The sequence below is a fragment of the Myotis yumanensis genome, unplaced genomic scaffold, assembly GCF_028538775.1.
Source record: "Myotis yumanensis isolate MYYU_CA2020_CCGP unplaced genomic scaffold, mMyoYum1.0.hap1 SCAF_3, whole genome shotgun sequence".
Lineage (NCBI taxonomy): Eukaryota > Metazoa > Chordata > Mammalia > Chiroptera > Vespertilionidae > Myotis > Myotis yumanensis.
In genome coordinates, this window is record NW_027223754.1 from 185,218,254 (window position 1) to 185,245,611 (window position 27,358).

Here is a 27,358-nt window from a genome sequence, read left to right on the forward strand (position 1 = left end):
AATAAAGACCAGGAGGGGCTAGCCCATTACATTTAAGATGTTGAAATCTCACCTTTTAAACATTGATGTAAAATGAAGAATTGTCAACAGTAAAAAGGAGAGAAGATCATAAAAGAAGTGAATGGTATAGATTTATTTTTTTTTTTATCTTGACCTCCCACTCCAAAACCATACTGCATATTTAGTTTCTAGTTAAATAGTGCTAAGTTTCTGATTAGGTTTTACTTACTATAAAATGATTAACACAACTCTAACTACAGGGAGAGTCTGCTCATCATTTTTCATGTTGATTTTGCATAGAAAGTCCAAGAATTGGCAGCAAACTCTGCCATGAGTATTGCTAGATTCATTCTAATTGAAGGTCTACTAGACTAACAGATGTGGCTTTTTATTTAAAAAATCAGTGCACTTGATTTTTATTTTATAGAGAATGAAAAGTTTTAGAATTAACACAGATGATTACATTACAAAGAAGGAGAGTTTGGGAATGTATGTATACTTGCTGGAGAATTGCAATATAAAGCCCTAAGGTAGTTTTTGGAACAGTATGAACATGCATTCATCTTCCAGAATCAATGATATGATTTATACAAGTAAAAACAGGCCTTGCACAGAACTGATGCCAATCCTAGTAGTATTGAAGAATGGACTATATTTTTGGTAGCCTACATAACAGTATAATTTTCTGATGTCCATTAAAGAAGAATTGTTCAATTATTTTTCTACACTGAAAGAATAATATAGGAATACCTTGTATGCATATTCATTTTGCTATCCTAAACAAAAGTAAATTCAGAAAGAATACGTAATATATAACTTTTGCAGAGTCAAACAAAAGCATTTAACTATTCTCTGCTGATATCAAGCTTATAAATTTACATTCATTTAATAATTTTCTATACACAGACCACAAATACAATATAACATACATAACTTCATTCTTATTTGTGCAAGCTGTTCACTTATCATTGGTCAAAAATGAAGCATACAGGCCAAAACAAGTGCAAGAATTCTAAGTTATTAAATATGACAAGTATTTGATTGAACTATCCAAGTCTGGGTTTTGTTGCAACAAAAACAACACAGATGAAGTTCTTTGGATAAGGAATAATAAAGTTACTGGTTTTCCCTTGCAACTGCATTGTACACAAGTGAAATAGAAAACTGAGTTATAAAGAACGTAACAAAAATTTCCATTCAACCATTTCAAAGAGTGATCTTTTGACGGGCAAAGACAAAGTAAAATAGGGCTGAAAATAAAGGACTTAATCACTAACTGAAACAAAACAAAAAGAACTATGAATTTCATAATCCAGAAAAAAAACACACCTGGAGCAAATAGGAGCAGCAAAAACCAGAAACGGTTCAGTAATTCCCCGATGATCACAGGGAGTCTCAATACAAAAAATTATATTTTAAGAGATAGTAAGGGGTTGCTTGGCAAGGTCTCCTCATAAAATACTTCTTGTAAAATCACGAGATATAGTTTTTAATTTTCAATAAGGGTTTCAAGAAAGAACATAGTTAGGTCAGTATAAAGCACCTCACACTGTGGACTCAGTCAACGTTAACACCTAATACTTCCTCAAAAACTGCTATTTCAGAGGATCATATTTTTCTGTAAGTCATTTAATTCAATTCCTCCCAATTCCAGGGAGACTACTTTTTAAAAAGAGCCAAAATGATTTTCAGAATATCAATGGCCAACTCTATATATTTAGCATAATATTACTTGTTCTGGTTGCCTGCTGTTTTAAGTACAGTAATCAAGAAAAGTTAAGCTATAGGCAGTACACATGTAGGTGGTGTGTTTATTTTTTAAGTTAATTTAACAGGTATTTTGTTGAGGACCAATTATATTTACTGTGTGTAATGCTCTCTGTTAAGGATGGATGGTTAAGATAGGTCTTCACAGTCTAGAAAGGGGACATAGGATTTTTTTCTATACCAAATCTATTCTTCCCGTTACGTGTAAACAAATAATCTGATTTTGTCTAGATATCAAAATATTCAGGGAAGATGACCAGTTTAGGGAGAAATTCTGAAAATTCTAAACCACTTGGGTAAGTCAATTTACCTTATTGCCATTTGATCAGGTAATTGGTTCTGGATGACATGAGGCCCAATTCAGGCAAATGATAAATATGCAGTCAACTCTGATATGAGGCTTATAAGGAAAATTTTCTTGCTGGGAAAGAATTATCCCCTTTTCTTTTGTTGTATGGTGTCATGTGCATGTGATACCAACTGTGGTGGTCTTCTCATAACCATGATGTGAACTGGACTGTGGACAAGTCAGCTCACTGAGGATGGCAGAGTATTATGCTAAGTGAAAAAGCCAGTCAGAGAAAGACAAATACCATATGATGTCATGTATATGTGAACTCTAAAGAACAAAGTAAAATAAGCAAAAGAGAAATAGACTCATAGAGACAAAGAACAGACTGACAGCTGTCGAAGCGGCGGGGGCGCGGGTTCTAGGGCTGGGTGAAAAAGGTGAAGGGAATAAGCAAGAACAATAACAACAACAAATGCACAGACAACAGTATGGTGATTGCCAGAGGAAAAGGGGAGTAAGGAGAGAGGGGAGAAGGCAAAGGGGGGATAAATGAAAGTGAGTTGACTTTGGGAGGTAAGCAGACAATGCAGTGGCAGATGATGTTTTATACAGAGTTGTACACTTGCAACCTTATGGTATTATTAACCAATGTCATCCCAATAAATTTAATTAAAAAAAATAACTAAGCACTAAAAATGTGATATACAACATAATGACTATAGTTAACACTACTGTATCATATATAGGAAAGTTAAGAAGAGTAAATCCCAAGAGATCTCATCACAAGGAGAATCTTTTTCTTTTCTTTGTTCTTGTCTTTTTATTGTAACTAGAGGCCCAATGCATGAAATTCGGGCAAGAGTAGGCCTTCTTTCTCCAGGCTCCCTGCACCGGCTTCCCTCTGGCACCCGGGACCTGGACTTCCCTCCAGCTGCTGGCAGGCACCCAGGATCCAGGCTTCCCTCTAGCCACTGGCAGGCACCCGGGACCCAGGTTTCCCTTGCAGCCCTGGCTTTGTCCAGAAGGTCATCCAGAAGGACGTTCAGTCTAATTAGCATATTACGCTTTTATTATTATAGATATTTGAAATGAAAGGTGTTAGCGGAACCTAATGTGGCAACATTTCTCAATATATGTAAATCAAACCATCATATTGTATGCCTTAAACTTATATAGTGATGTCATGTATTTCAATTATAGTATATAATAAAAGAGTAATATGCAAATCGCCTGAACGGTGGAATGACCAGTCGCTATGATGAGCATTGACAGCAGGGGGCAGACACTCAACGCAGGAGCTGCCTCCTGGTGTTCAGTGCACTCCCACAGGGGGAGCACTACTCAGCTCAAAGCCAGGCTCACGGCTGGTGAGCCCAGCTGCGGTGGAGGGAGTCTCTCCTGTCTCTGAGGCAGCACTAAGGATCAGCAAGCTGGGCTCACTACTGGCAAGTGCAGCAGCAGTGGTGGGAGCCTCTCCTGCCTCCACTGCAGGTGGGCGGTAAGGAGTGAGGGGTCCCAGACTGCAAGAGCCCTGTACTACAAGAGGGATGTCTGATAGCTGGCTTAGGCCTGATCCTCCGGAGGGATCAGGCCTAAGCCCGAAGGTGGACATCCCCCAAGGGGTCCTGGACTGCAAGAGGGAGCAGTCCGGGCTGATGGACAGCCCCCTCCAGTGCATGAATCTCATGTACCGGGCCTCTAGTTTCTAAATAAAACCAAAGGGAGAAAAGGAAAACAAGTAGTGTGTGCTACTTCTATTCCTGGCATTTAAAATACTTTTCACATGATGCTTTGCTTATTTCTCTCTTTTTTAAAAATTTGGGTTCAGAGAATCCAAGTGAGAGCTCCAAATTTGGGGGATAACCAATCCATAAGATGGAGGCCTATCAAGTACCATCAATATGTTGGTATATTCCAATTCTCTGACACCTACCCAGATCTTTCTCCTGCTCTTTAGGTTTCTATATCCAATTGCTTACTGGATAAGTAAAGATTGATTTTGCTTGCATTTTGTTATTGCCAAGTTCTGGTCTGGACTACAGGAATTTATTTTCTAACCTATTTAACTTGATGAAATGGGCTGACATGAATTTCACTAGCGTACTGCGAGTTGCTTAATTAGGTTTTTTGAGAAAACTGAGAAAGCCTTGGTTTTATATAATATGTATTAAAAATAAATACAAACTAAATCTACTATGTAAATTACTCAGCAATTGCTTTCTTATCACTAATGGTCTATTAGTAAAACAAAGAGCAAATTTAGTGTTTTAAGTATTAATCAGGAACTGCAAAAGAAAGATTAGTGGGGGACCTCTTATTTACTTCAAAACTGCTTCCAGTATACTGGTTCTTAAAGAAATTTTTTGATCAAATATTTTAATTAATATTATAATTGGCAGCATTTGTAGGTCACACAAACACCTAATGCAAAAATTTTGAGCTATTAGATATAAAGATCTCAATTGAGGATATTTTTTTTCTTTAGTTTGCTTTTTAAGTTGAATGTGTTCCTAATTATTGATAGGAAAAAAAACCCCAAATATTTGATGGATTCAAGTTGCATTTTTTAAAAAGGAGATGTTGAATTGGAAAGAGATCTGAATTGGGCATGAGATGTCATGAAAAAAAAAATTTAATCTTAAGTCTTTATCCAGCTAGATGGTTGTCAATGGATGAATCACTTAACTTGTTGAAATCTTTCTGGGAGGAAAGTATTATAGCAGATTATTCATAAGGTTCCATTTGACTCCCCAGTCCTGTAATCTATGAATACATGTTAATTTATTCATTTTGGAAGCCAAACTCAAATATTATTAAAAGACAAAGATGGTTTCCCAACAGGATGACTTTTTGACCACATTTTTTGTTGGCTAAAGCAAAGCTGCAGTCTGCTTGGGAAACAATGCAAACTAAGCACTACAATGCTGTTTTTCAGGGCCTTAACCCAAATATATAGCATGAGCTGTAACAGAGGAGACTGATATTATTATAGAGAAACCAGATTACTATCTAAGGAAGCAAGGATGTAATTGCATGTGGCTATAATGAAAAATTGCTAGAGTGGATTAGAAAATTTAGTTCCCAAAGGCCGGACCTGGTCCAAGCCTTTTTCCTTCGTTTTTTCCTAATAAAATTTGAGGTGTGTTGCTAAGTTTTTCCTCTGAAATTTCAACATTAAAGGTCAGTACATATATACAAAATGTTCATTTTTATAACTCTTCACTTTTTTTTTTTTTTAACAAAATAGAAAAATTTGAAGGGAAAATAATTTAAACTAGAAATAAATTTAAGGTGGACCTCTGTTCCTGGCTTTTGCATGGATTTGTGGTGAAACTTTGTATCAGATTCTATTTTCATATGTATGTAATAGGAGTAATAAGACTTAAAATGATATTAGAAAATTAATTTAAAAATTATATTCTGTTTTTAAAAATCTTTTTATTGAGGGAATTTCATAAAACCTCTTCCACATAAATTAGAAATAAAACAGACAAAAACAACTATCCCCATATTATGCCTTAACTAGAAAACTGTGCTAATGGATTTTACAAATTATTATATAGAATGCACACTTTCTTACAACTATCCATCACTTTTTTTCAGGTTGATTGGGGTAGAGAACAGCTATTGTTAGCTTAGTGAATTGCTCACTGTAGGCATTTTACCTGGTGTATACTTTCCTGAGGACAACAGGGTGGAAGATGATTATAACAGATCAATATTAAATGACAGCAAAAAATATCTCTCCCTTACAAAAAAGTGAAGCAATATGTATTATTTATTACACCGTGAAGGGAAAGAGGTGAATTAGTAGCATATAATGATTCTAGAAGGTAAAGGATTGAGACTTTAAACCCTTTTATTGATTCTGTATCATGTGTGCTCCATTACACCAGGCATAACTTTCTAAAGTACAGCTCTTCCCTCTTTCTTCAGGGAGAGTGTCAGACCTCAAAGCAGAGAGAGTATCTACCTCCTTTGTGCATTCCTTCGTATGCCTTTATCGGTATTTAACTCTGACAGAATGGGAGCACACACTTAGGCTTTTTTATTTCCCGATGGCCATTCCTGCCTCTCTGCCTACAAGTTGCATTAGGAACCGTCATAGGTACAACTGTAAAGAGGACAGACTGTGCTGTCAGTTCCTTCCGTCTACTTTGTCCCTGCCGGAGAGTGAGTGGGTTCTTTCCTCTGCCTGGATGCTAATGTGTGGTCAGCCTGTGAGCTTATTGAGGCAAGGACCATTCTCTTTTATCCTTAATAGTTCAACAATATCTAGCATCTCAATGTTCGTCACAAAAATAAACAAATAATCAACTAATTCATCATTAGTATTATATTCTCAATATACATATTTTTTCATATCAGAAGAGACCATCTGGAAAGAAACAAGAAGAGACTCATTAATGAGGCACCAGGGGATGGATGGATAGATAGATAGATAGATAGATAGATAGAGGGTATGAGAGGGACATGCATGCCTTCAAATCACATGATTCAAAATTTCCACATTATTTTGCTTTGTTTTGAGTTGTCCCTGATTTGAGAAACTACCTCCCCATTCTAGAAATAAAAAAGTTTAGGATACACTGCTTAGAAAATGAATGGGCAGATTTTGTGTCACCTCAGTTTTATGATTAGCATAGAAAAGCTTATAGAACACGGTCCTGTACACCAGGTGCCACCTTGGAAAGGCCTCCTAGCACCAGAGACACCATTGGCTTAATTCACTCTGTGGTTCCCCCAACTGGTCCAGCAGACACTGCTGCATCAACTTGTTCTTCAAACCCTTCACTTCTCACTCAGGCTAGTCCCCGGTTTCTGTTCCCATTCACCTTCCAGTCCAGTTTTCACTTCACTGGTGGGATTCCATGCCTGCTACCTTATTGGGCCCGTCTCCAGAATGTGCTCTAGTCTTACCAACTCTGGTTTCGCATCAAGCCAAATGGGCTGACTGCTCAAGCAGCCCTCTCCTGCCCCCTCCTGTCATAAGTCTGCATGGGCACAGCTTGGCCCAGGTAACTAAATCCTATTCTTGCATTCAATAGTAATTTATTGACTATTTGTCAAATGCAAGTACTATATTAGGTGCTTGTGATATATCAGTTAATAAAGCAAAAAAATTGCTGTACTTAATAGTTTTCAAATGAGATCTTTATCTCTAGCTGTCCCCACACTTCGAAGGAAATAATTTATAAAGGAGCCATGCTATAAAAGGTTCCCTACTGTACAGATTTTGATTTAATTTGACTCTCTCGGAGCTCATTCAACTGGACTTAGTATTAGGCGTATGAAAGACTGAAATATTGTTGTTTCATTTATGATACATTTCACAGCATACGGATGCTCCAATTTTTAAAAACACATATTTAAATACTTTTCTTCAATAAATAATTGCTTATCTTAGGTCAGGTTCCCTAGAACAGACTATGAGAGAGAAATTTAGGTGCATGTGATTTACTGAAGGAGTTCTCTTCAGGAAATAGCTTGTGAAGGAGTAGAGTAAGCATTAGAGGGGAGGGGATGGAGTTAACAAGGAGGAGGTCAAGTCTAGCCTTGATCTAATCTGGGGGAGGCTCTGGAATGTACATTGGAGATTTCTCACCTCCCAGGCCAGGTGACTATGCTTTCAGAGAACAATTCTCAGAGAAGAGGGGGTTGTCAAGTAGCAGTCAATAGTCATAGAAGCTATGAGATGGGTGCACTAGTCAGGTAGAGGGGATCTGGCTGAGGCACCCACAGTGTCTTTGAGAAGGCACTAGGGATTCCAGGCATAGGGAAATACTGAGAGCCTTAAAGGAATTTCTATAGATTCATGGCTTTGATAACTTTTTTTTAAAAAGTATCTCCTGAATTTCAGACCCTGGTGGGATTAGTATGCTGAAGAGTATGACATGGTTGCTACCATTAGCTAATCTATGGACTAAGAGTGGAAGTAGACAAAGATGTAGAAGTGTTAAGCTGTTGTGACATGACTTCTGACAGAGTCACATAGAGTCCATTCGGAGGTATGATGTGGGAGCAGTAATCAACCCAGGCGGTGGCTGGGGAGGAGGTCAGGGAAAGCTTCCCACATGATGTGACATCACAGCCAGTCTAGTCAGGGACCTTCATCCAGTTCTTTTCTTCCTATTTTATAATTTCCTGTGACTGCCACACTAAATAACCACAAACTGGTGGCCTAAGCAACAGAAATTTATTCTCACAGTTCGGGAGGCCAGGAATCTGAAATCAAGATAAGGGTGTGCACCCGAGATGGTTTTTCTCAGTGGTTAGAGCAGACATAAGGGTTGTGGGTTCGATTCTGGTCTAGGCCACTTACCTAGGTTGCAGGCTCTATCCACGCCCCATTCAGGGCATGTGTAAGAGGCAACCTATCGATGTGTCTCTCATATTGATGTTTCTCTCTCTCTGTATCTCCACTTCCACTCTCCCTTCTATTCTCTCTAAAAATCAATAGGGAAAATATCCTTGGGCGAGGATTAACAAAAACAAACAAACAACAAAAAAAAGATAGGGTGTGTTCCCTCTCAAAGCTCTAGAAGAGAATGCATTCTTTGCCTTTCTCAGCTTCTGGTGGCTCTAGACATACATTCCTTGGCTTCCAATGCATCACTCTAATCATTGCCTCCATCTCCACATGGCCCATTCTCTGTGTGTGTCTTCTCTTCTGTTTCTTATAACACTTGTCAATGGGTTTATGACACACCGTGATAATCTAGGTTAATATAATCTCAATATATTTTATTTAATTATATCTTTAAAGATCCTTTTTCTAAATTGTTTCGAATTTACAAGTTCCTGTGGATATGTGGATAGCTTTTATGGGGACCCTATTAAACCCAATATCTCACTATCAGTTAAATTGTTTCCTATCCAAAATGGAAAGGGGTCTTGAGTTTAAGCTTCTATAATTAATTGTTATATGATGGGGAGAGTGGTCTCCTAGATGTGAACCCAAAATATTATAGTTCCCAATTATAGCCACCTTTTAGGATGAGAACTAGGGTTTAGGGCTTAAATCTTCCAAATGCAAAGCTTATTATTAACTCCTTTTCCATATAGGGGCAAGTCATCCTACATTCACCCTTGTAGTGGAGGAGACGTGTGGTAACTCCAAGTCAATTTCTCTTTTCAGGAAGACCACACACAGTGATGCTAAGCATTAAGATGGTTTTCTGTCTAAGCCTATTTATTCACAATTCGGTATCTAATAAGGCAACCTTCTGATCAGTGGCAGTGGGAGTACTAATGTCAGGAGCGTTATTGAGGAGGTATAGAGTTATGGAGCTTGGTGAATAATTGGACATGTTAATGGGAAACAGGGAAGATCCAGAGAAGAATCCAAGACCTGGCCAAGATGAATCCAAGATTTTGGGTTTAGTGTTGAATATGCTGACTCTGAGAAAGTGGTAGCTCATTCAAGTAGGAAACAAAATTATTAAACTGATGGCTGACAAATCGCCACCTTTTTAAATTATTACTATGGGGCATTGCTTTTTTTAAATTAAATAAAGATATATTGAGAATTTTTTAAAGTGTATCATGCTGGGTTTGAGCTTCGTCTTTAAAGCTTTAACTAAACTTTCTACACACAAATATTCCCTAAACATGATGCTATATATATATGGCACATAGCATATGTACTTGAAGACGTGCTTTAATATAAGGAATTTTATTTCATGATTAGTATATTTGCTTGACTCTTAATTTTTCTTTAAGTTTTAAAAAGAACTAGTTATTTTAAAATCTTCCTTTGTTTTCCTTTTCCTTTTCTATATTCTTACCAATTAAGGATTGAAAAACAAGCAGTTCATTTATAACTTATGTTCTTTTCTATTCCTTCCATTTTATTCTCTTCTTAAACTAGTGAGAGGAGAAATGGGCTTTGGTATTGGTCTTACTCTTTTTCATAGGGTGAGATTTATACTTAGAAAGACTTTCTCCCTTGCTGCTTTGGAAACAGTGACATAATTGTATTGACTGTGAACTTACAAGTATGACATTGATTTACCACTTTGTTTGCACTCATTGTTACCTTTCAAATGACTCAACTTTTCACACCACCTTAACAGATGAAGAACTTACTAAGGTGGCACTAGTATTATAGCAATCAATGTGCTAGCTAGTATAAGTCTGTAATATTTTATTCTATTTTTTTTAAAAGTCTTTTAAAAATTATATTTTATATACTTTTATATTTTCATTAAAATATTTAAATCAAGATTATCATCTGGTCATGTTACTTTTTAATATGCTTTCATTTGAATGAACACAGGTTAAAACAAGGGAAGAGTAAAGTTTTAAGGGAAGTAAAAATTGAGTTTAATGGAGTTCAAGCTTTAATATGATAGCAGAACATCACCAAGTGTATTCACATAACTTCCCTTAGCACCATAGTAGGTGACTGAAAAACTGAAGGGAATAAGAGTTCATTCAGAGCTTGACAAGAGTCTATTCAGTGAGGGATCCACTGCTAGTCAATGTATCTGATGCCTCATTATGCTGACACACTAGAGAAAAATGCTCTGCTTTTTATATTGGGCATTTAAAATGAAAATGAATATCAAACCAAATATGCTATCTCCGCTTTGCTATGAAAGAGTTGAGTCATTTTCATGGGAAGAGTAATGACTACATGAGTAACTTTTTTGAAGCAGAAAAAATGTTACTAAATGATATTGACTTCCTTTTGTTTTAATTAATTAAAGTTTTTCACTACCAACTGATGCCAGTAAACGATGCCTGTCATACATATGTAAGGGCAAAAGATACATCCAATTTCTTCCTTAGGTCATTAAAACTTGTAATTACCCTTTTTTTTTGTCTATGAAGTTGAATGTGCAAATTTAGGAATGAAAGAATGGGTAGAAGAATAGCGTCCAAAGCACATCATGTTCAATAAGATCAAGAGTATGTGATGTTGGGAGAAATTCTGATATCTCTAAAATGTCTGTTTCTCCAATAATATTTCAAATTTATGCTTGAGGAAAAATTTAGTGCCCTAAGAAGAGTATATAGAAAGAGTATATGTTGACCTTTAGATCCTACTGTTTACAACTAATATTGTATAGAAATTACTTTTAAACCATGTTATTCCAAAACATCCACAGCTTTATAACTATATTTTACATGGAAATCTCCCAATTAGCAGATATGACCGAAAATCGCCTTTGTGATTTAAAGCTATAGGAAAGGTATCATTCAAATTTAATATTTATATTGGATTTAAACATCAGCAACAGTACAGAAGGAAGATTTTGAAGATGACAGTTAAGTTATGTCCTTAAATACAAATAACCTTGCCAAATACTCAAATTTGGCTGACTTTTAACTGGGGGTTTATATCAGTTACAAGGTCAAGGAATCTTCTACTTCTCAAAAAGGCATCCTATCCTATCTTAGCTAATCTTACCAGTAAAGACGGTGGGCAATCTGGATGCTTTGCAATGAGCGGTGTAATAGGAGTTGCACTAGCGGACTTTCAAGGTTCCATTCAAACTTGATAGCCTGAAGTGAGAGAGAGAACCACTTTACTCTTGTTTGTCTCAGTAATAAAAGTATAGCAGAATACAGAAGGACTTAAGAGGCTTGAGAAAAGACCAGGGAAAATGTCATAAACATTTTAACAAAACGGTAATAATACATGTTGATAGCTTTCTTTGCTGGTGCATAACTAATCACAGCGCACACACAGATCACACAGTTTAGGTGTGTGCAGTCTTGTTTCCTTTTCTTATGCATGCTTTAGTATCACAGGTAATAAATGAGAGCAGGTGGCTGGTAGAATTCAACCATGCCCAGGAGGAGAGTCCTGGCACAAAAATCTAATATCACGAACAATGCTCTGGATATAGAAATGGCATTATTAGGCAATAGATATTTCTACCCCTTTGGAGATGTAATTAATGCACACCCAAAGTCTTAACTGAAATCACCAACCGATATATCAGAATAAACCTGCAGACCTTGAAGCTTTACATCTAGGTTTGAAAGATGATTGTTGCCAGCGTAACTCACACATTCTCAAATTCTTTCCCTCATCTCCACTGTGAACAACTCAGGTTTTCTAGGATACTCAACCTGGAGGAAAACACAGACCATGATGCAGCCCCTGATATCCTTAGAGACCTACCCAGACCTCCATCTGCACTGTGCAGGGGTCTCATCAAGAGCAGTCAGTGCCTGAGCCCCAGTATGGTCCCAGGAATCTGAATATTTTGCAGAAATGAAAACCAGGTTCTCTTCAGAAAAATATTCTTTCCTGCTTGAGAGGCAAGACTTCCAACTTTAGTTGTTCAGTAAGTTACCTCTCTCTCTCTCTCTCTCTCTCTCTCTCACACACACACACACACACACACACACACCACACACTCAAAGTTTAAGCCAGGTTTTGTACCACAGTACAGACAGCAGAAAAAGTTGTACATCATTGATTCACACACATACCTGAAGAACCACCTTGATATGCCCACCATCCCCAAGGATGAGAAAGTTTATGAATTTCTAAGGAGTGAGGGTGATTTCACAGAAGATGATTTCAGCACATTTGCATAAACTCCTGTAGCTGTCTGAATGCCTAACAACCATAATGTATGTTGTCTTAAACTGTAGCTATGACCTTCGTTAACTTACTTGCTAAAACTGGGCTGACTAGGTTCTGGGTTATGTTAATGCCCTAATAGTGAGCATATCCTATCAGCATATGAGCAGAAGAGATGCCTCAGAATTTATTTCCATGTTTCTGTTATCAGCTTTCTCTTTAGACTTCCCCATTATTTCTTCTTGAGCCCAATAATTACTTGTTGATCTTGAATTGCCTTCTTTGTTTCCAAACTCCCTGCTTTGCTCTGTCTACTGGTACAATTTCCCTCTAAAACCTGTCTCATTGTCTAAGATATAGGCACTTTTTCTGGTGCTTATACATATCACATTATTATGAACCTACCTGCAAGGTTATGACCTGTGTGTTGTATTATCTGGGTCTGTATCTTATTTGATTTCTAGCTATGAACCATACCTCCTATTTTTATTATGATCATAGAATCTTTTTTATTGCTTTAATATAGCCTTTGTACTTCTAACAAGACAATACATGAAATAACATGCTTTCAGAAAGTGATCATTAGGGTACAATTTTCTTTATATCTTGGAAAGTTTTAAAATCAGGTCAGAGCATGGAAGTTTAAGGACAAACTCCACAACAAATGTTTTTATTTATTTATTGTTTTATTAATCTTCACCTGAGGATATTTTTCCATTGATTTTTAGAGAGAGCAGAAAGGAGGGGGAGAGACATCGAGAGAGAGAAACCGATGTGAGAGAGACACATCAAGTGTTTGCCTCCTGCACATGCCTTGACCAGGCTCAGGGATCGAGCCTGGAACTGAGGTACATGCCTTTGAGTGGATTCAAACCCAGGACCCTTCAGTCCGTAGCCTGACACTCTATCCACTGAGCCAAACCAGGTAGGGTCACAACAAATGTTTTTAAAATTCTTTCCAGTTTTTATTTATTTTATAGCCACATTATACACTTCTTGGCCACCTCAAAACGTTTTACAATATTCACTTTTAATTAGGAAATCATTACAACTTTACCTAATTGTACCTCTGTGCTTTTGCTATGCTGGATTCCATGTGCACCTTGTCTGAAGAATTTGGATTTGCAGGTATATGGTTTTCAGTGATATTCCTGTTGCCAAGTGTGTTGGTTCAGATTGGGGCTTTCAAATGGGCTTAATCTTAACTTTTGTAAAAACTTACTTTTTTTAGTTGGGTAAGATATAACATGATGCCCATACTCAGGAGCTGTACGATGAATGATATTTCTACAAGTTGAATTCATCTTTATTTTCTCTATAGTATCCTGGCAAATCTAGGGAAGTAAAACTATAAGAATTAATATAAGTAATGATATGGTAGAGTTTTTTTTTCAAAACCAACTCTCTATGTAGTCTGCAAAGGAATGCATATTATTTTTGCAAAGTAATTTGGTTTTCCAGCTTAATAATACAGGCATCCCCCATCAGGTTCAGAGTTTCCTATCTTAAATGTTTAAAAGTGAAGGCATCTGGCATTTAAAATAGCTTGTAACTACAACCTGGCCTTTAAGATAAGAAAATGCCTGAGTTAAAAAAAAAAAAAAAAAGGCAAAAAACATAAAGACCACTATTTTAGATCCATTCAGCACTCAGTATATAGTCAACTTGGAAAAAAAATATTGTTTGTAGTTTGGATATTCAGTCATTTACAGGGTCATTTGTAAAATGTATAATTGCTTATATTCCTAGGTAAGTTCATGTTTTTTTCTAAAATTACTCCAACAACATTGTGATATTTGATTCTATCACTAAAATATATTCTCTATAGGAAAAATTTAGGAACTCCCTTATAATTCTACTTTTATAAGAATTATAATCAATTTAGAATACTCTAAGGCAGTGGTTCTCAACCTTGGCTGCACATTAGAATCACCTGGGAATCTTTTTAAAATCCTGATTTCTGGGCCTCAGCCTCCGGAAATTCTGTTTCTTTGTTATGGGGTGAAGCCACAACATTAGTAACAAAGAAACAGAATTTCCGGAGGCTGAGGCCCAGAAATCAGGATTTTAAAAAGATCCCCAGGTGATTCTAATGTGCAGCCAAGGTTGAGAACCACTGCTCTAAGGGAAAGGCAAGAAATACAAAATTCTGAGGATCTGGCTAGCAAAAGGCTATTACTTATATAACACTTACTAACTTAATTTACATAGGTAAAAAAGATTTAATCACAAGCATATCTATTTTTTCCCAGTTTAATTAATAAGCGCAGTTGCTTTAAAAAATCCTTTTTGGCTTTTACATACCTTTTTTGTAACTGTATGAATTTTGGCTAGAGAATGTCTGCGGTTACCCATGTTGACATTTGAGCTATAATTTCTCCCTTTGGCTGGCCAAACTGCAATATCACTTCAAGTAGTCTATTGTTGATTCATCAGAAACTTTTAAAGAGAATTGTTAGCTAAAATCCTGGAATTGCTTGGCAACTCTGTTTTTCTTACCTGAACTAGCTGTGGGAGATAGTCCAGTAGTTCGTCATTCAGGAGGTTGTCTAATTGCTGAACTGCCACTTTACGAATTTCTTGATCTGGAAAACTAATACAAAGGAAATGTATCTATTAAACAGTTAATGGTATGGAATAATACATGAAAAATATCAGGGAAACAGAGAAAAAATTTCATCCTCAGTGTATAAAATAAAATAATGGCCCCACAATCAATTAAGATGACTAATTAGTACCAAATAATTATTTTCCTGTATTCTATATATCATGTCAATTGCAGTAGAAAGTCCTTTTGACTAGATTTTGGAAACTTGGGTTTAAGTTAGATCCCCTTCCAGCTTTCTTATCTATAAAATGTGGATGATAGTGATACCATTGTAATGAATCTAATTATTAATAACTGGAAAGAAGCAAAGGGAAGGGAAAATATCATAGGCATGCCCAGAAAGTCTGGGTGGCATAGAGAAGGTACTTACCTGTCAGTCACACTTAGGAATACGTCGTTGGCCAGAGTAGGCCTGGCCACTGCAAGCATGGGAAGATAGGAGATACTTAAACCCTTAAGCAAAGAAGTTCTCTCTCCTGGTTCGCCTAGGATCCTTGTGACTCCTGTTGCAGAGGCGTGCTCTCTTGGGTCCCCTCCATTCATCCATATGGCTCACAGCCATGTGGTCCCCATACACAACGAACAAGTGGACGACAACTAGTCTGATGCTACATGGGACCCAGCTCCACCCATGAAATGGAAACTCTGGACATTGGCTTTGCTTTTAGCTCTGCTGAATCCCTGTACGGGTGCCATATGTGCCATGCTCAGCATGGCCAGGGGTGAACCTGAGGGGGGTGTGGTGGTAAAGGATTAAAGAAGACAGACAAGAGAATAAAGCTGGGGCTAGGTGGGACGCTGCTCTCAGATGGAGAAACAGTGCCACAGCCTGCAAGCTGAGTCTTTATTTTATAGCCAGATTTCACGAGGCAAAGTAAGGGCGTGGTCAAGATGTTTACAATGTTCTCACGGGTTTTGAATCTACTCAGTTACATGCACCTGCTTTGTTTTGGCGCACCTCCTGCAGCCCACCTCACTTAGCCAACTGGGACCACAGGTTCAGACCATAAAGTAAAGCTTACAACTATAGCCTTTGGCTAGGACTTGCGTATGGCTTTGCCATGAGAGGACAGTGCCCTCTCAGTCCAAGGCTTGAACCTGTCCAAATGCTGTAACCGCTCTCCACAAATCCCCAGCTGTACATCTTCTAGGACTGGATTAAGGGAAATGGGACTTTAGAAACAGGGATGTAATTGCATGAAAATAAAGCTTTCTACCACATCTCATTCTCCCTTGGGGGCCTCTGGAATGCTTATTCCAGAGGTACCCAGGAACCCACTCCTACTAGCAACAAAGGCCATCCACACATTTCTGCAATAATAATAGGACATCTAACATATTTTCTAAAATAGTATGCAAATCTTTGCTTATAATTTAGTCATGCATTTATTAAATAAAGTATTACCAGCTGGAGACCTGATAGTTTATATGATTACTAATGGAATACATTTGAATGAGTTTGGCCAGATCATAATGAAAATTAGAAATCTAAAGTACTTTATAATAAATAAAAATAATTTAATAAGGCTAACTTTTACTAGAACAGGAGTTCTTGAGGGAAACTATACCTTATTCATTTTAGGACTGCACATGCCTGTGGTAAGATTTAGTACTCATTAGACAATAAATGTGTGTTATTGAACTAAATTTATGGAGTATTTAGCATTTGAAACCCTATTTCAAATACAATTTATCCTCAAATGGGCTCCTCAGGTTGCCATTATCTTGTTACATCAGAGGAGTTAGATTCAATTATCTCCAAATGCCTGGAAGTGCCTAGAGATAAGTTTTGGCACCATCTTGCTTTGACAAGATTTTGACATACTGCTTTGACATGTTTAAAAAGAACTGAGCTTTGATTAGAACAATTAATTGTAAATAAATACATTTTCAGGAAAAATAAGCATAATTTAAAATTCCAAGGGCTATTTATAGTAACTCATTGAAAAACAGAGAAATGAATAAACAAATAAACAAAACCCCCAAATCACTTGGAATGATTTTTTTTTTTCAATCTGTCAGGTAAGAACTTTGAAGATTGGCTCCCAATACTGGGGAGGTCAGAAAGCTTTAAAGTCTTTAATATCCAGTCTTTGTTCAGCATACGAGGTTACTGAAGGGTGAAATGAATACTATGCAGCTCCAGTGTAAAGGAAAAAATGGTATTACTCAGTATCTCTCAACTCTCCTTAACAATAGTTTGAAATGTAATGTTTAAACAGGTTACATATTTTTCCTTCGTTTAAACTGAGCATTTTAATCGCAACAAGAATTTCACTTGCAAGGCTATTCACTCAAAACCCTTGTTTCTGACCCGCAAATACAGTTCCAATAATTATCTTTCTTTGAACATTCTGGCAACGAGACCTAGTGAGAACTGTAGTGCGGACGCATCTCAAGAAGTACCACAGAGGTCGGAAGATCTCAGTGTAGCATCAAAAACAGCTGGAGAGCAGAAAGAGTGTAATAAAAATGCAAGGCTAGAGGATGGTGAGCTGGTTTTAGCACACCAAGACTTCATTTTCTCCTAACTAAATGTGATTCACTCTAATTTGTTGCTCTCAATTTCTAAACCATTTGTCTGAAGCTTGCAGGCATCAAGGTCAGTATGAGGATGTTTGAAGCCTTAGAGGGAATAGTTACTTGGTACATTTTGTTGCCTTAAGGGATGACTTAAGTCAGATGCAAGTCACCCAGGCTTTCTGTGTGCCTATGTTATCTTATTGATATGAATAACAACAAAAAATGAAAAGTAGCAAAAACAAAACTCTCTGATGAATACTATACCTCTAATTAGGTATTTATTTCCAAATACTAAAGTGTAAACTCCATGAAATCAGATTTTTTTTTTTGCCTGATTTGTTCATTGATATGTCCCCAATGCTTACAGATTGGTGGGCATGATCTACATATTTGTTTGAAGACTATCCAGACTGAATGAATTGTCTTTCCACCTCAAACATCTCTATTTCCAGACTTTTCATTTGTAGTCTGTGTTATCATCTTTTCCCAATCATGTAGGTCTAAAAATGTGAGATACTTCCCCTCTGTATGCCCTTCTCATTAAATTTTTTCCTCCTTTCCATCTGGCGAAATTCTATTCATCATTGTAGTCAAAGCTCAAGCATCAATTTACCTGCAAAGCTGTGATAGCCACTTTGTATACCTGTAGCGTTGATCATGTCCTTTTCTATGAGGTTTTATATTATGTACATGGTTGAAGGCCAGCTCATTCATTCATTAATTCTAGTGTTTGCACAGATGAATAAAAGTTTGTGGAGTTGCTAATGACCTTTTATCTTGATATCTAATTAGTTGCTAAGTTCTGTTGACTTTTCTATTCTATTCTATTCATCATGCCTGATTTTAGTTTCTTCTGCAACTGTCTAGTCTAGGCAATAATTATCTCTTGCTGGTACAATAGTTTTTCAAAGTAATATCTTATAAAATTTCTTAATTTATTTGTAAGTTTATTTGTCATAAAACATTGAATGGTTTGCTACTTCCACTGTGTCTCTTTCAGGCCCATGTAAATATTCAAGGCCAGCTGAACACTTCAGATTTTTCTACTCCTGTAATACTGCATAAAGTGCTCTGGCTCACTGGGATGATATTTTTACTCTGAAAATGCCATGTGAATTCTCACAACTGTGAGCACTGTAACTTTCACTGGGAATATCCTCCTTTTTCTTCTTAAAGTTCTATTCCTTATTCAAAATGGGGACCAAATACTCTTAAGGTAAGGATCCCAATCTTTAGTCATCAATTTTCTGAACTCTAAGGGCCATTTACTAGATGACTCCATGGTCACTTAGGATATGCTAGTGTGCATTAGGGCTTACCTTTTTATAGATGTATCATCATTCCTCAACTAGTGAATAAATCAACTGAGAATAAGGATTGTTTCATCTTCTATTTTTATGCCTAGGATTTAGTACCATTCTTCAGACATGCATTGATTATAATATAATAAATAAAATCATATTATGAAGTCCCTTTTATTTTTTGCTGTGCTCTAATTTACATAGATAGCAATAGGTGTAATTCCACAAACACCATTTAAATAAATTCTCAATTTCCACTCCTCCCCATTCACATGGTAAGAGAAAAACAAATTTGAAGACAGTGAAAAAATAATATATATATATTTTTTCAGACTCCTTCAGGAACAACCTCCCCACCTCCAAAAAATACCTCACAACCTCATGACATCTGCATAGTATAATCCAAAAGAAAAATTATATATTTGTATCAATATGTACAAATGCTGGAAAGAATGATTTTGCACCTTAATGGAAAGGGATGTATCTTCTATTCGCTACTGTTGTTTGAAGTTCAGAAAAAAATTGGGAGTGAAATTGCTAAGAAACTAACTAACCACATGACATCCTGAGATGTGACTAAGGCCTAACAACATTAAAGCACATCCAAATATAACTCGCATTTGACTATTTTAGAAAGAGTTGGCCACATTAAAAGAGACTGGCAGAGTTAGTGAAGTTCCTGGGAAATGGGCTTTTTCATACATTGCTGGCAATATATAGCAACATGAATTAAAAAAGAAATCTTTAAAATGTGCTTATTCCTTTTCTAGCAATTTTACTTTGGGGAATTTATCCTAAGAAAATAATCAGAGATGTGGGTGAGAATATGTGCATATATGCAAAACTGGCAACAATAGAAATGTCTAAAAATAAAAAGTTAAATATCAATGACCAGGCAATAGAATATATGCAGTCATTAAAATATTAAATGAATATTTAATGATATAAAACAAGCATGTCAAACTCAAAAGCTAACACGGGCCAAATAAACAAGGTTTAATTTATGTGGGCCACAAAAGAACAAAAGCTTCAATTTTCATAGAAACGTAGGTTTCTTTTGATAGAGACATGCTGAATACAAAGGGCTGAGATAAATGAGTAATCATTAAGATAAAATAATAGAACATTTTAATAAAAATTAATATTTTTTTCTTGAACATTAACTTACCAGACACTGAATAACTGCACAAATTAATAAGCGTAATGCGAATAAACCTATTTTTTTGTTCTCCGAAAGTTAAATATTTCCTGTTGCGCACACCAAACAAGTCAGCACAAGACTAATGATGTGGCAATCGGCTGCTAAAATATTCGCTGCTGGTATTAGTGGAGAGAAATGGTGTGCCTGCGTGTAAGGTGCATAAGGGAAATGAATGCAACACGATAATAGTAACCAGTCATTAGCAAACGTTGTAGTTTACTATTAATAATTATGTATAGCAGGATATTGTAAAAATTAAGTTACAAAATTTTTATTAAAACGTTTCTTACATACCGTTATATTGGCTGGGCCACAAAAATATTCGTTGTGGGCTGCATGTGGCCCATGCGCTGCGAGTTTGACATGCTTGATATAAAACATTATGAAAAAGTATACGAAGGATCAAAATTTTAATACCAAATATCTGAGTGGAAGTTTCATGGGATAACTATAGTTTTCTTTTTTAAGCTTAAAGTTTATCAGTTACTAAAAATATTTTTAAAAGCCCAGCCATTCAACTTATTCTGAAAATCTATGTATATAAAAGGCTAAGTGACTGTCCGACCAGCCGAGTAGGTATTATGTGCACTGACCACCTGGGGGCAGACACTCAATGCAGGAGCTGCTGAGCTTCTTGGCAGAGGTGGTTCTCAGGTGACATACCCCGGAACCAGAGAGGATTCCTCGCAGGGTCGTGTGGCCATGGGTTATGTTGTTGCTGGGGCACTGTTGGCCCTGAATCTGGTTTACTGCCAAGCTGTGGTGACCGTAGACACCCTTTGAGCTGCAGCACTGCCCCAGGTGTACTGACCAGGTAGGGACCATGGGAGGTTGGCTGCAGGGTATGTCCAGCCCATCTCACCCAGTCCTGTCCCACCAGCCACCTTCTAATTAATTTTCTTTCAATGTGCACTAATCCTTGCACCGGGCCACCAGTATATTACTAATGGAAAATTTGTTAATACTAGAAGAAAGCTCCCAACTATATGTCCTTTTAAGAATGCAAATCATTGTGTGAAAGAATAAGAATTATATTTTTAAGTCGACTTAGAATATTCCATTAACATAATAGGCCCAAAAGAGATCTTTGCCTCTGCAGAATTTATGTTTAATACCTTTTCAGGGCTCTGAACTTAGCAATAGATCAATGGACAAAGATGTTCTACAAATCCTGCCATTCTGTCTGTGTTCTGTTGTCTGAAACTATTTAAACATTCTTTTTGGGAGATAGCTGTTGGCATTTCATGCTTAGTAACTCACTCCTCAATAAGGTGAGGGCCACCCATATTAGTTCTCTGACCGTGGTGTGATATTTACAGACTTAAATGTCATATGTAACAGAAGCACTGCAACCTATTTTGAATTTTCCACAAGCCAGGTATTTGTACTTCCCAACAACCTGATTTGCTTGAAAAATACATGTAATTCTTGCCAATAAGCCAGGTGCCACTCTTTAGCTATTCTGATCACTTTGTTACTGTAATTACTCTAGGCAGGGACATTACCCCTTGAATCTGGAGAAGAAGCAAAATTATTGTTAGAAGATTCATCAGGCTGATATCAACCAGGTATAATTTATTTATAATTATAAAAGTTTTCCGTATAATCAATTAGAAAATAGATGATTTACAATGTAATAAAGGGATATCTATTTAGTTTGATCGATTAAAAAGAGATAAGGTCAGCCCTGGCCAGGTGGCTCAGTTGGTTGGAGTGTCATCCTGAAAATCAAAAGGTTGCCCGTTTGATTCCTGGTCAGAGCACATACCTAGGTTGCAGGTTTGATCCCCAGTCAGGGCATGTATGGGAGGTAACCAATTGAGGTTTATTTCTCATATTGATGTTTTTCTCACCTTTACTCTCTATCTAAAATAATAAATTAAAAAAAACATATTATTGAGTGAGGATTAAAAACAAATACAAGGTCAATAAAATCCCATTACTTGTTGGGGAAGTACAATACATTTTTATTTATAATGAAAAAATTTTTAGGCTTAATAAGAGCTCAAGTGAAATACTCATTTCTTTAAGAATATTAATCATTTTTAAATGTTCATTTAAGCTATTTTATGTTACCTAATTTAGTTTCCCCAAGCATGTCTGAATTATGGTCAAAAGCAAAGCATTGGACTGGCTGGCTTACATTCAGTTTTATAAGAGTTTTGTGAGCAGTGCTTCTACATATTCAGGGCTTATGAATTAAGCTAATAATAGAGTTTTGGGGATCTGTAAAAGGACTTTATACTATAGCTAAGATAAATATAATGCTATACAATGATTGTTAAGGAATTACCTAAAAATTGCACGCAGTCAATTGTATAATAAGGATATTCAAACTGGAAAAAAAAAATACTCCTTGAAGATTAGGATTGTAAAACTTAATAAAAGAGATCTAAGTTATGTGGTGAAAAATTTCAAATGGTGAAAAATTAAGTAAAATTAAAGCAACTTCAAGATAAATATCTTTCAAAGGAATTTCAGGAAAATATCAACTCTATATTTGTCAACACTGTAGAGTAAAGACAGAGTTGAGGGCCAAGAGGAGGGTTCAGTTGCAGTGGTATAATCCTTACATGGGCAGAAAAGGAAAAATAGTAAGTTTCTAGGTAACTTGTTGGCTCAAATTGCACATAGAAACTGACCAGAGGTTAAGGTTTGCTGTATAACAGAGGTCATCCTATTTTTGGTCTCAGGACCCATTACACATTTAAAAATTAGGGAAGATTTTAAAGAGTTTTTGTTTATGTGGGTTATAGCTGTTAATAATTACCATATTAGAAATGAAACCAGAACGTTTAAGAAATATAGAGTATCCCCCCAAATGTATACACACACTTTGAATAATCTTAAAGGCAGTGCTTATTAAAATACATTTCATTTTCAAAATTGAGCTATCAGCTGTTAAAGTGTGTATTCAGTTTTTGGGGACACCCTGTATTTATCAACTCATTTACAAGACGCTTCTATGAAAAATAGCTGTATTTTCAACAACAAAGAAAATACTCCATGAGAAGAGCAATATTATTTTACATTTTTGCAAATCTCTTCAATGCCTGGCTTAATAGGAGACAGCTGGATTCTCCTGTCTGTTTCTGCATTAAACCTGCTGCAATGCAGCCTCTGGAAATTCTACTCTGCACTCATGAGTAAACAAGTGTGACAGAGGCAAATGACATCTTAGAATTATTACAAAAACAGTTTTGATCTTTGGCACCACTGTAAGCATGTTGGGGACCACAAACCTCACTTTGAGACCCTGTACAACATAGTTTTGGCATGTGTCATTGTTGTGGGGCCATCAGTCAAGGAATCGGCCCTGTGGATTGTTACTAAGATAGCAGCACACCAACCTAATTTTTTCCCAAGGAAAAATAAAAATAAAAATAAAAAATATATGGCTTTGAACTCATCTGAGAAACACTGAGATTAGGGAATTGCCATTCCTCTTCTCTTCTCTTAAATATTTACAATTTCTCTCATCTCTGAGGACTATGGAAATATCACAGAAGACTCAGACAAGCTTCAACAAGGCCAGTGGAGTCGAGAAATGATATTGCCACAGAAAAATACATCTTTCAACTTCTTCTGTTTGACTTACTATTTTGTAATTTCTAATCCTTTATTTTCTCCCATATCATAGTTTTTCTATTTTTTCCTTTCTTGTCTAGGTTGAAAAACGATCTAGGGTCAATATCTTACTCAAAGAACTTTTGAAATGATGGGTGAAAGCCAAATAGGATGTAACGAGAGTTGACCTTTAAAAAAAGCAACTTTGAGTAAACGGAAAAGCAAAGAAATCTGAGATTAAGCAAAAGTGTAACAGAAATGTCAGACTTCAGAATCCATAGTAAGAATTCACACAGAATGCCGTGAAGCTATTCACAGTTAAAAGCCCCAATGTCAGGTTTGAATTACAAAACTATCAGAAGTGCAGAACTGTTTCTCCAACAAGCTTTGAGTCTGATGATACACTCTGCATCAGCTTTGAAGAAAAATGTTAATATGACTACCTTTGCTTTTTTCTAATACTAAAATGATCTGATGTGACAAAAGAATTTTTTTTCTAGAAAATGTGGTGAATAAAGATTCTTTAGGTTCATTGTAAACCTTTATCTACTGAATAATTCATGTCCCTTCAAGGATTTTCACTGATTATAGAATATCAGAACTCACTCAAATTTGGAGATCTGGTTCAATCTCATGATTACACAATGAAGAAACTGAAATTCGAAGAGTTTAAGCTATTTGCCCAAGGCCAGTTGTTGGTGGCACCGAAATTAAAATACAGATGTCCAGAATACTAGGCAAGTAGGCTTTCTGCAATACTTTCAGCAAGGCCTTTTTATCTTTTGACTAGATACTTTCATATATGGTTATATAAAACCCATAAGTCTATCTGGGATGCGCTATTTATTTTACTGGACTCTAAATGGTTTTCTAGGGACCATAATAGTGATCAGTATAATTTGTCAAATTGGACTGGGGCATTGACCCTTTCATGAACCAAAAGGAATAAGAATAAATCCTAGACCTAAGGAGACATAGAAAACAATACAAAGATATTTCTTGATAGTCTATGGCCTTGTATATAGAATTTGGGGATTAGCAATATAGTCATGGTATGAATTACCAGTAGTATTGATTTTGTTCTTCTTATGTGATTATACTTTGATTTTACTTATAGACAAGCTTAGGGAGATAATACATAAAGCAAGTGGTATATTAAAAGAGATTTTGTGTTTGGATACATTAAATATTACATAAAAAGCCCTTTCTAAGCAAGCTTATCTACACACTTGACTTCTCATCCTTCTGTGGATGATTTCCAAATTGAAGTTTGTACCTCAGATTTCTCCCTTGAACAACCACCAGACCTGTAAATTCAGCCATCTCAAGCGCACCGAAAAGCCAACATAACCCTATCTGAACTACCATGTTCTTTTATAATCTGTCAGTCATCCAGGGAGTTCCATCTTAGTGAATGTTTCTATTATGTACTTACTTACATAAGACAGAGATTAAGAAGTAATCCTTGATACCCCTCTTTTCCACTGTCCTTCCCAATTTAAAATTGTCTTTTCTATTTTCTTTACTCTGATTCTATTCATTTCATACCTCACCACTACCACCTTCTCAGGTTGACTGCTGTTCTCTGACACCTGGATGGCTTCCATCGCTTCCTAGAGGATTTTCTCTTATTTATTTTTGATTCCCTCACCCAATCCATGCTTCACTCAGAGTTATTTTTTAAAAATGCAAACATGTTCTCCCATTTATCATCATTTCTGCCTTCCCATTGGTACTTAAATAAAAAAACCAATTTGCTTAATATGGTCCTGTTTAGAGCTCTTTAACATGGTATTTCTGGTCTCATTTTAACATGTTAGTCATCTTATATCATACACTTCTTTCCTGGTCTTCAGGAACACTGGCTCTCTTAAATGCAAGTTATGCAGGTTCTGTCCCAGGACTTTTTCCTAGATTCTTTCTTCCCAGAAAACTCTTCTCTTATTCTTCCCTTTCACCAATTCATTCATGCTCATCTTTGGATCTGAGCTCAAACAAAACTTCCTCAGGGAAGGCTTTTTCCACTTTGAAGAAAAGGTTTTGTTCCTTTGTTATATAGAACCATATATCTTTCATTCAGAGCTGTGGTAACTCCTGTTGTTTTAAATTTATAATTTGGTAATGACTTATTTCTCCCCACCTCTAGTAGACTACAACTTCACGAAGGCGGGACTAGGTTGTTTTTTTTTAATATATATTTTTTATTGATTTCAGAAAGAGGAAGAAAGAGAAAGGGTTAGAAACATCAATGATGACAGAGAATCATTGATTGGCTGCCTCCTGCATGCCCCCTATTGGGGATGGAGCTTGAAAGCTGGGAATGTGCTCTGACCGGGAATTGAACTCTGACCTCCTAGTTCAGGGGTCTAAGCTCAACCACTGACCCACACCAGCCGGGAAGGACTTTTGTTTTTGCTTAACATGCTAGTTTTAGGGCCTAATGAAGTGCCTAACACGAGTAGGTTATCAATAAATATCTGTGGAGTAGATGAATGGACAGATTGGGTTTCAATTTTTTATCTGTAAAATAGGGATCAGTAAAATGGGGGAAATTGTAGATGTTGGTAATAATATTAAAGAGGTTGCTTGTAGGTTAAATCATATGTTGTGAAAGTGCTTTGTAAACTGTAAGACAATATTCAATTGTGATTTATTATTAAAACTAGAGACCCGGTGCATGAATTTCATGCACTGGGGGGTGGAGTTCCCTCAGCCCAGCCTTCCCCTCTCACAGTCCAGGAGCCCTCAGTGGATGTCCTACTGATGGCCACAGTCTGGCAGCAGAGGCTTGGAGCAGGCATCCTGTGTGTGTGTGTGTGTGTGTGTGTGTATGTGTCCGCTGGGGGCCTGCCCAGGCCACACCGTGGAGGCTTGGAGCAGGCGGCCCTCTGTGTTGATCTCTCAAGCTCCTGGCCTCCACTGCGTGTTTTTCTCTCCCTTGAGCTGTGGCCAGGGTGGGATGCTGCCTGCAGGCCGTGCTTTCTTGCTCATGAATTACCAGATCACTGCAGAGACCAGGGGCAGGCCCTGCTGGGTGCTTCCTGTGGGGAACTTTTCTGCTCTGGGATCGCCATGGCGATCCCAGGAGCAGGCCCACCTGGGGGCCGCCGCCCTCCACACTTGCCTGCTCTGGGATTGCTATGGGGTCCCAGCTGGCAGCAGGGCTTAGGCGACACACGGGGGTCCCAGCTGGGGGCGGGGCTTAAGTGGTATGGGGGTTAGGCAGCACAAAGGGGTCCAGGCTGGGGGCGGGGCTTAGGCGGCATGGGGCTTAGGTGGCACACGGGGGTCCCGGCTGGGGGCGGGGCTTAGGCGGCGGGGACTCAGGCCACATACGGGGCCTGGATGGCGTCTGGTGCTGGCCAGCCCTGCCTGCAGTATGCAAATTAGCTGCCATCTTTGATGGCAGCTAATTTGCATTTGGCGCTGATTAGCCAATGGGAAGTGTAGCGAAGGTACGATCAATTACCCTTTTTGTCTTTTATTAGATAGGATGCTAACATTTATCCCATGAATTTTGACAAGTGAATTTTAAGTTTTATAGAAATAATCCAAA

General features: G+C 37.1%; 1 protein-coding gene across 1 annotated transcript in view; it reads right to left on the reverse strand.

Annotated features, from left to right (window-relative positions):
- The window catches only part of PIK3C2G (phosphatidylinositol-4-phosphate 3-kinase catalytic subunit type 2 gamma), a 293,693-nt gene that overhangs the window by 134,562 nt on the left and 131,773 nt on the right, over positions 1–27,358 (reverse strand). Inside the window, exons 17-18 of the mRNA XM_070410626.1 lie at positions 15,102–15,195; positions 11,475–11,569 (exon numbers count right to left, since the gene is read on the reverse strand). Coding sequence (XP_070266727.1) covers positions 11,475–11,569; positions 15,102–15,195 — 189 coding nt within the window. The remainder of the gene's footprint in view (positions 1–11,474; positions 11,570–15,101; positions 15,196–27,358) is intronic.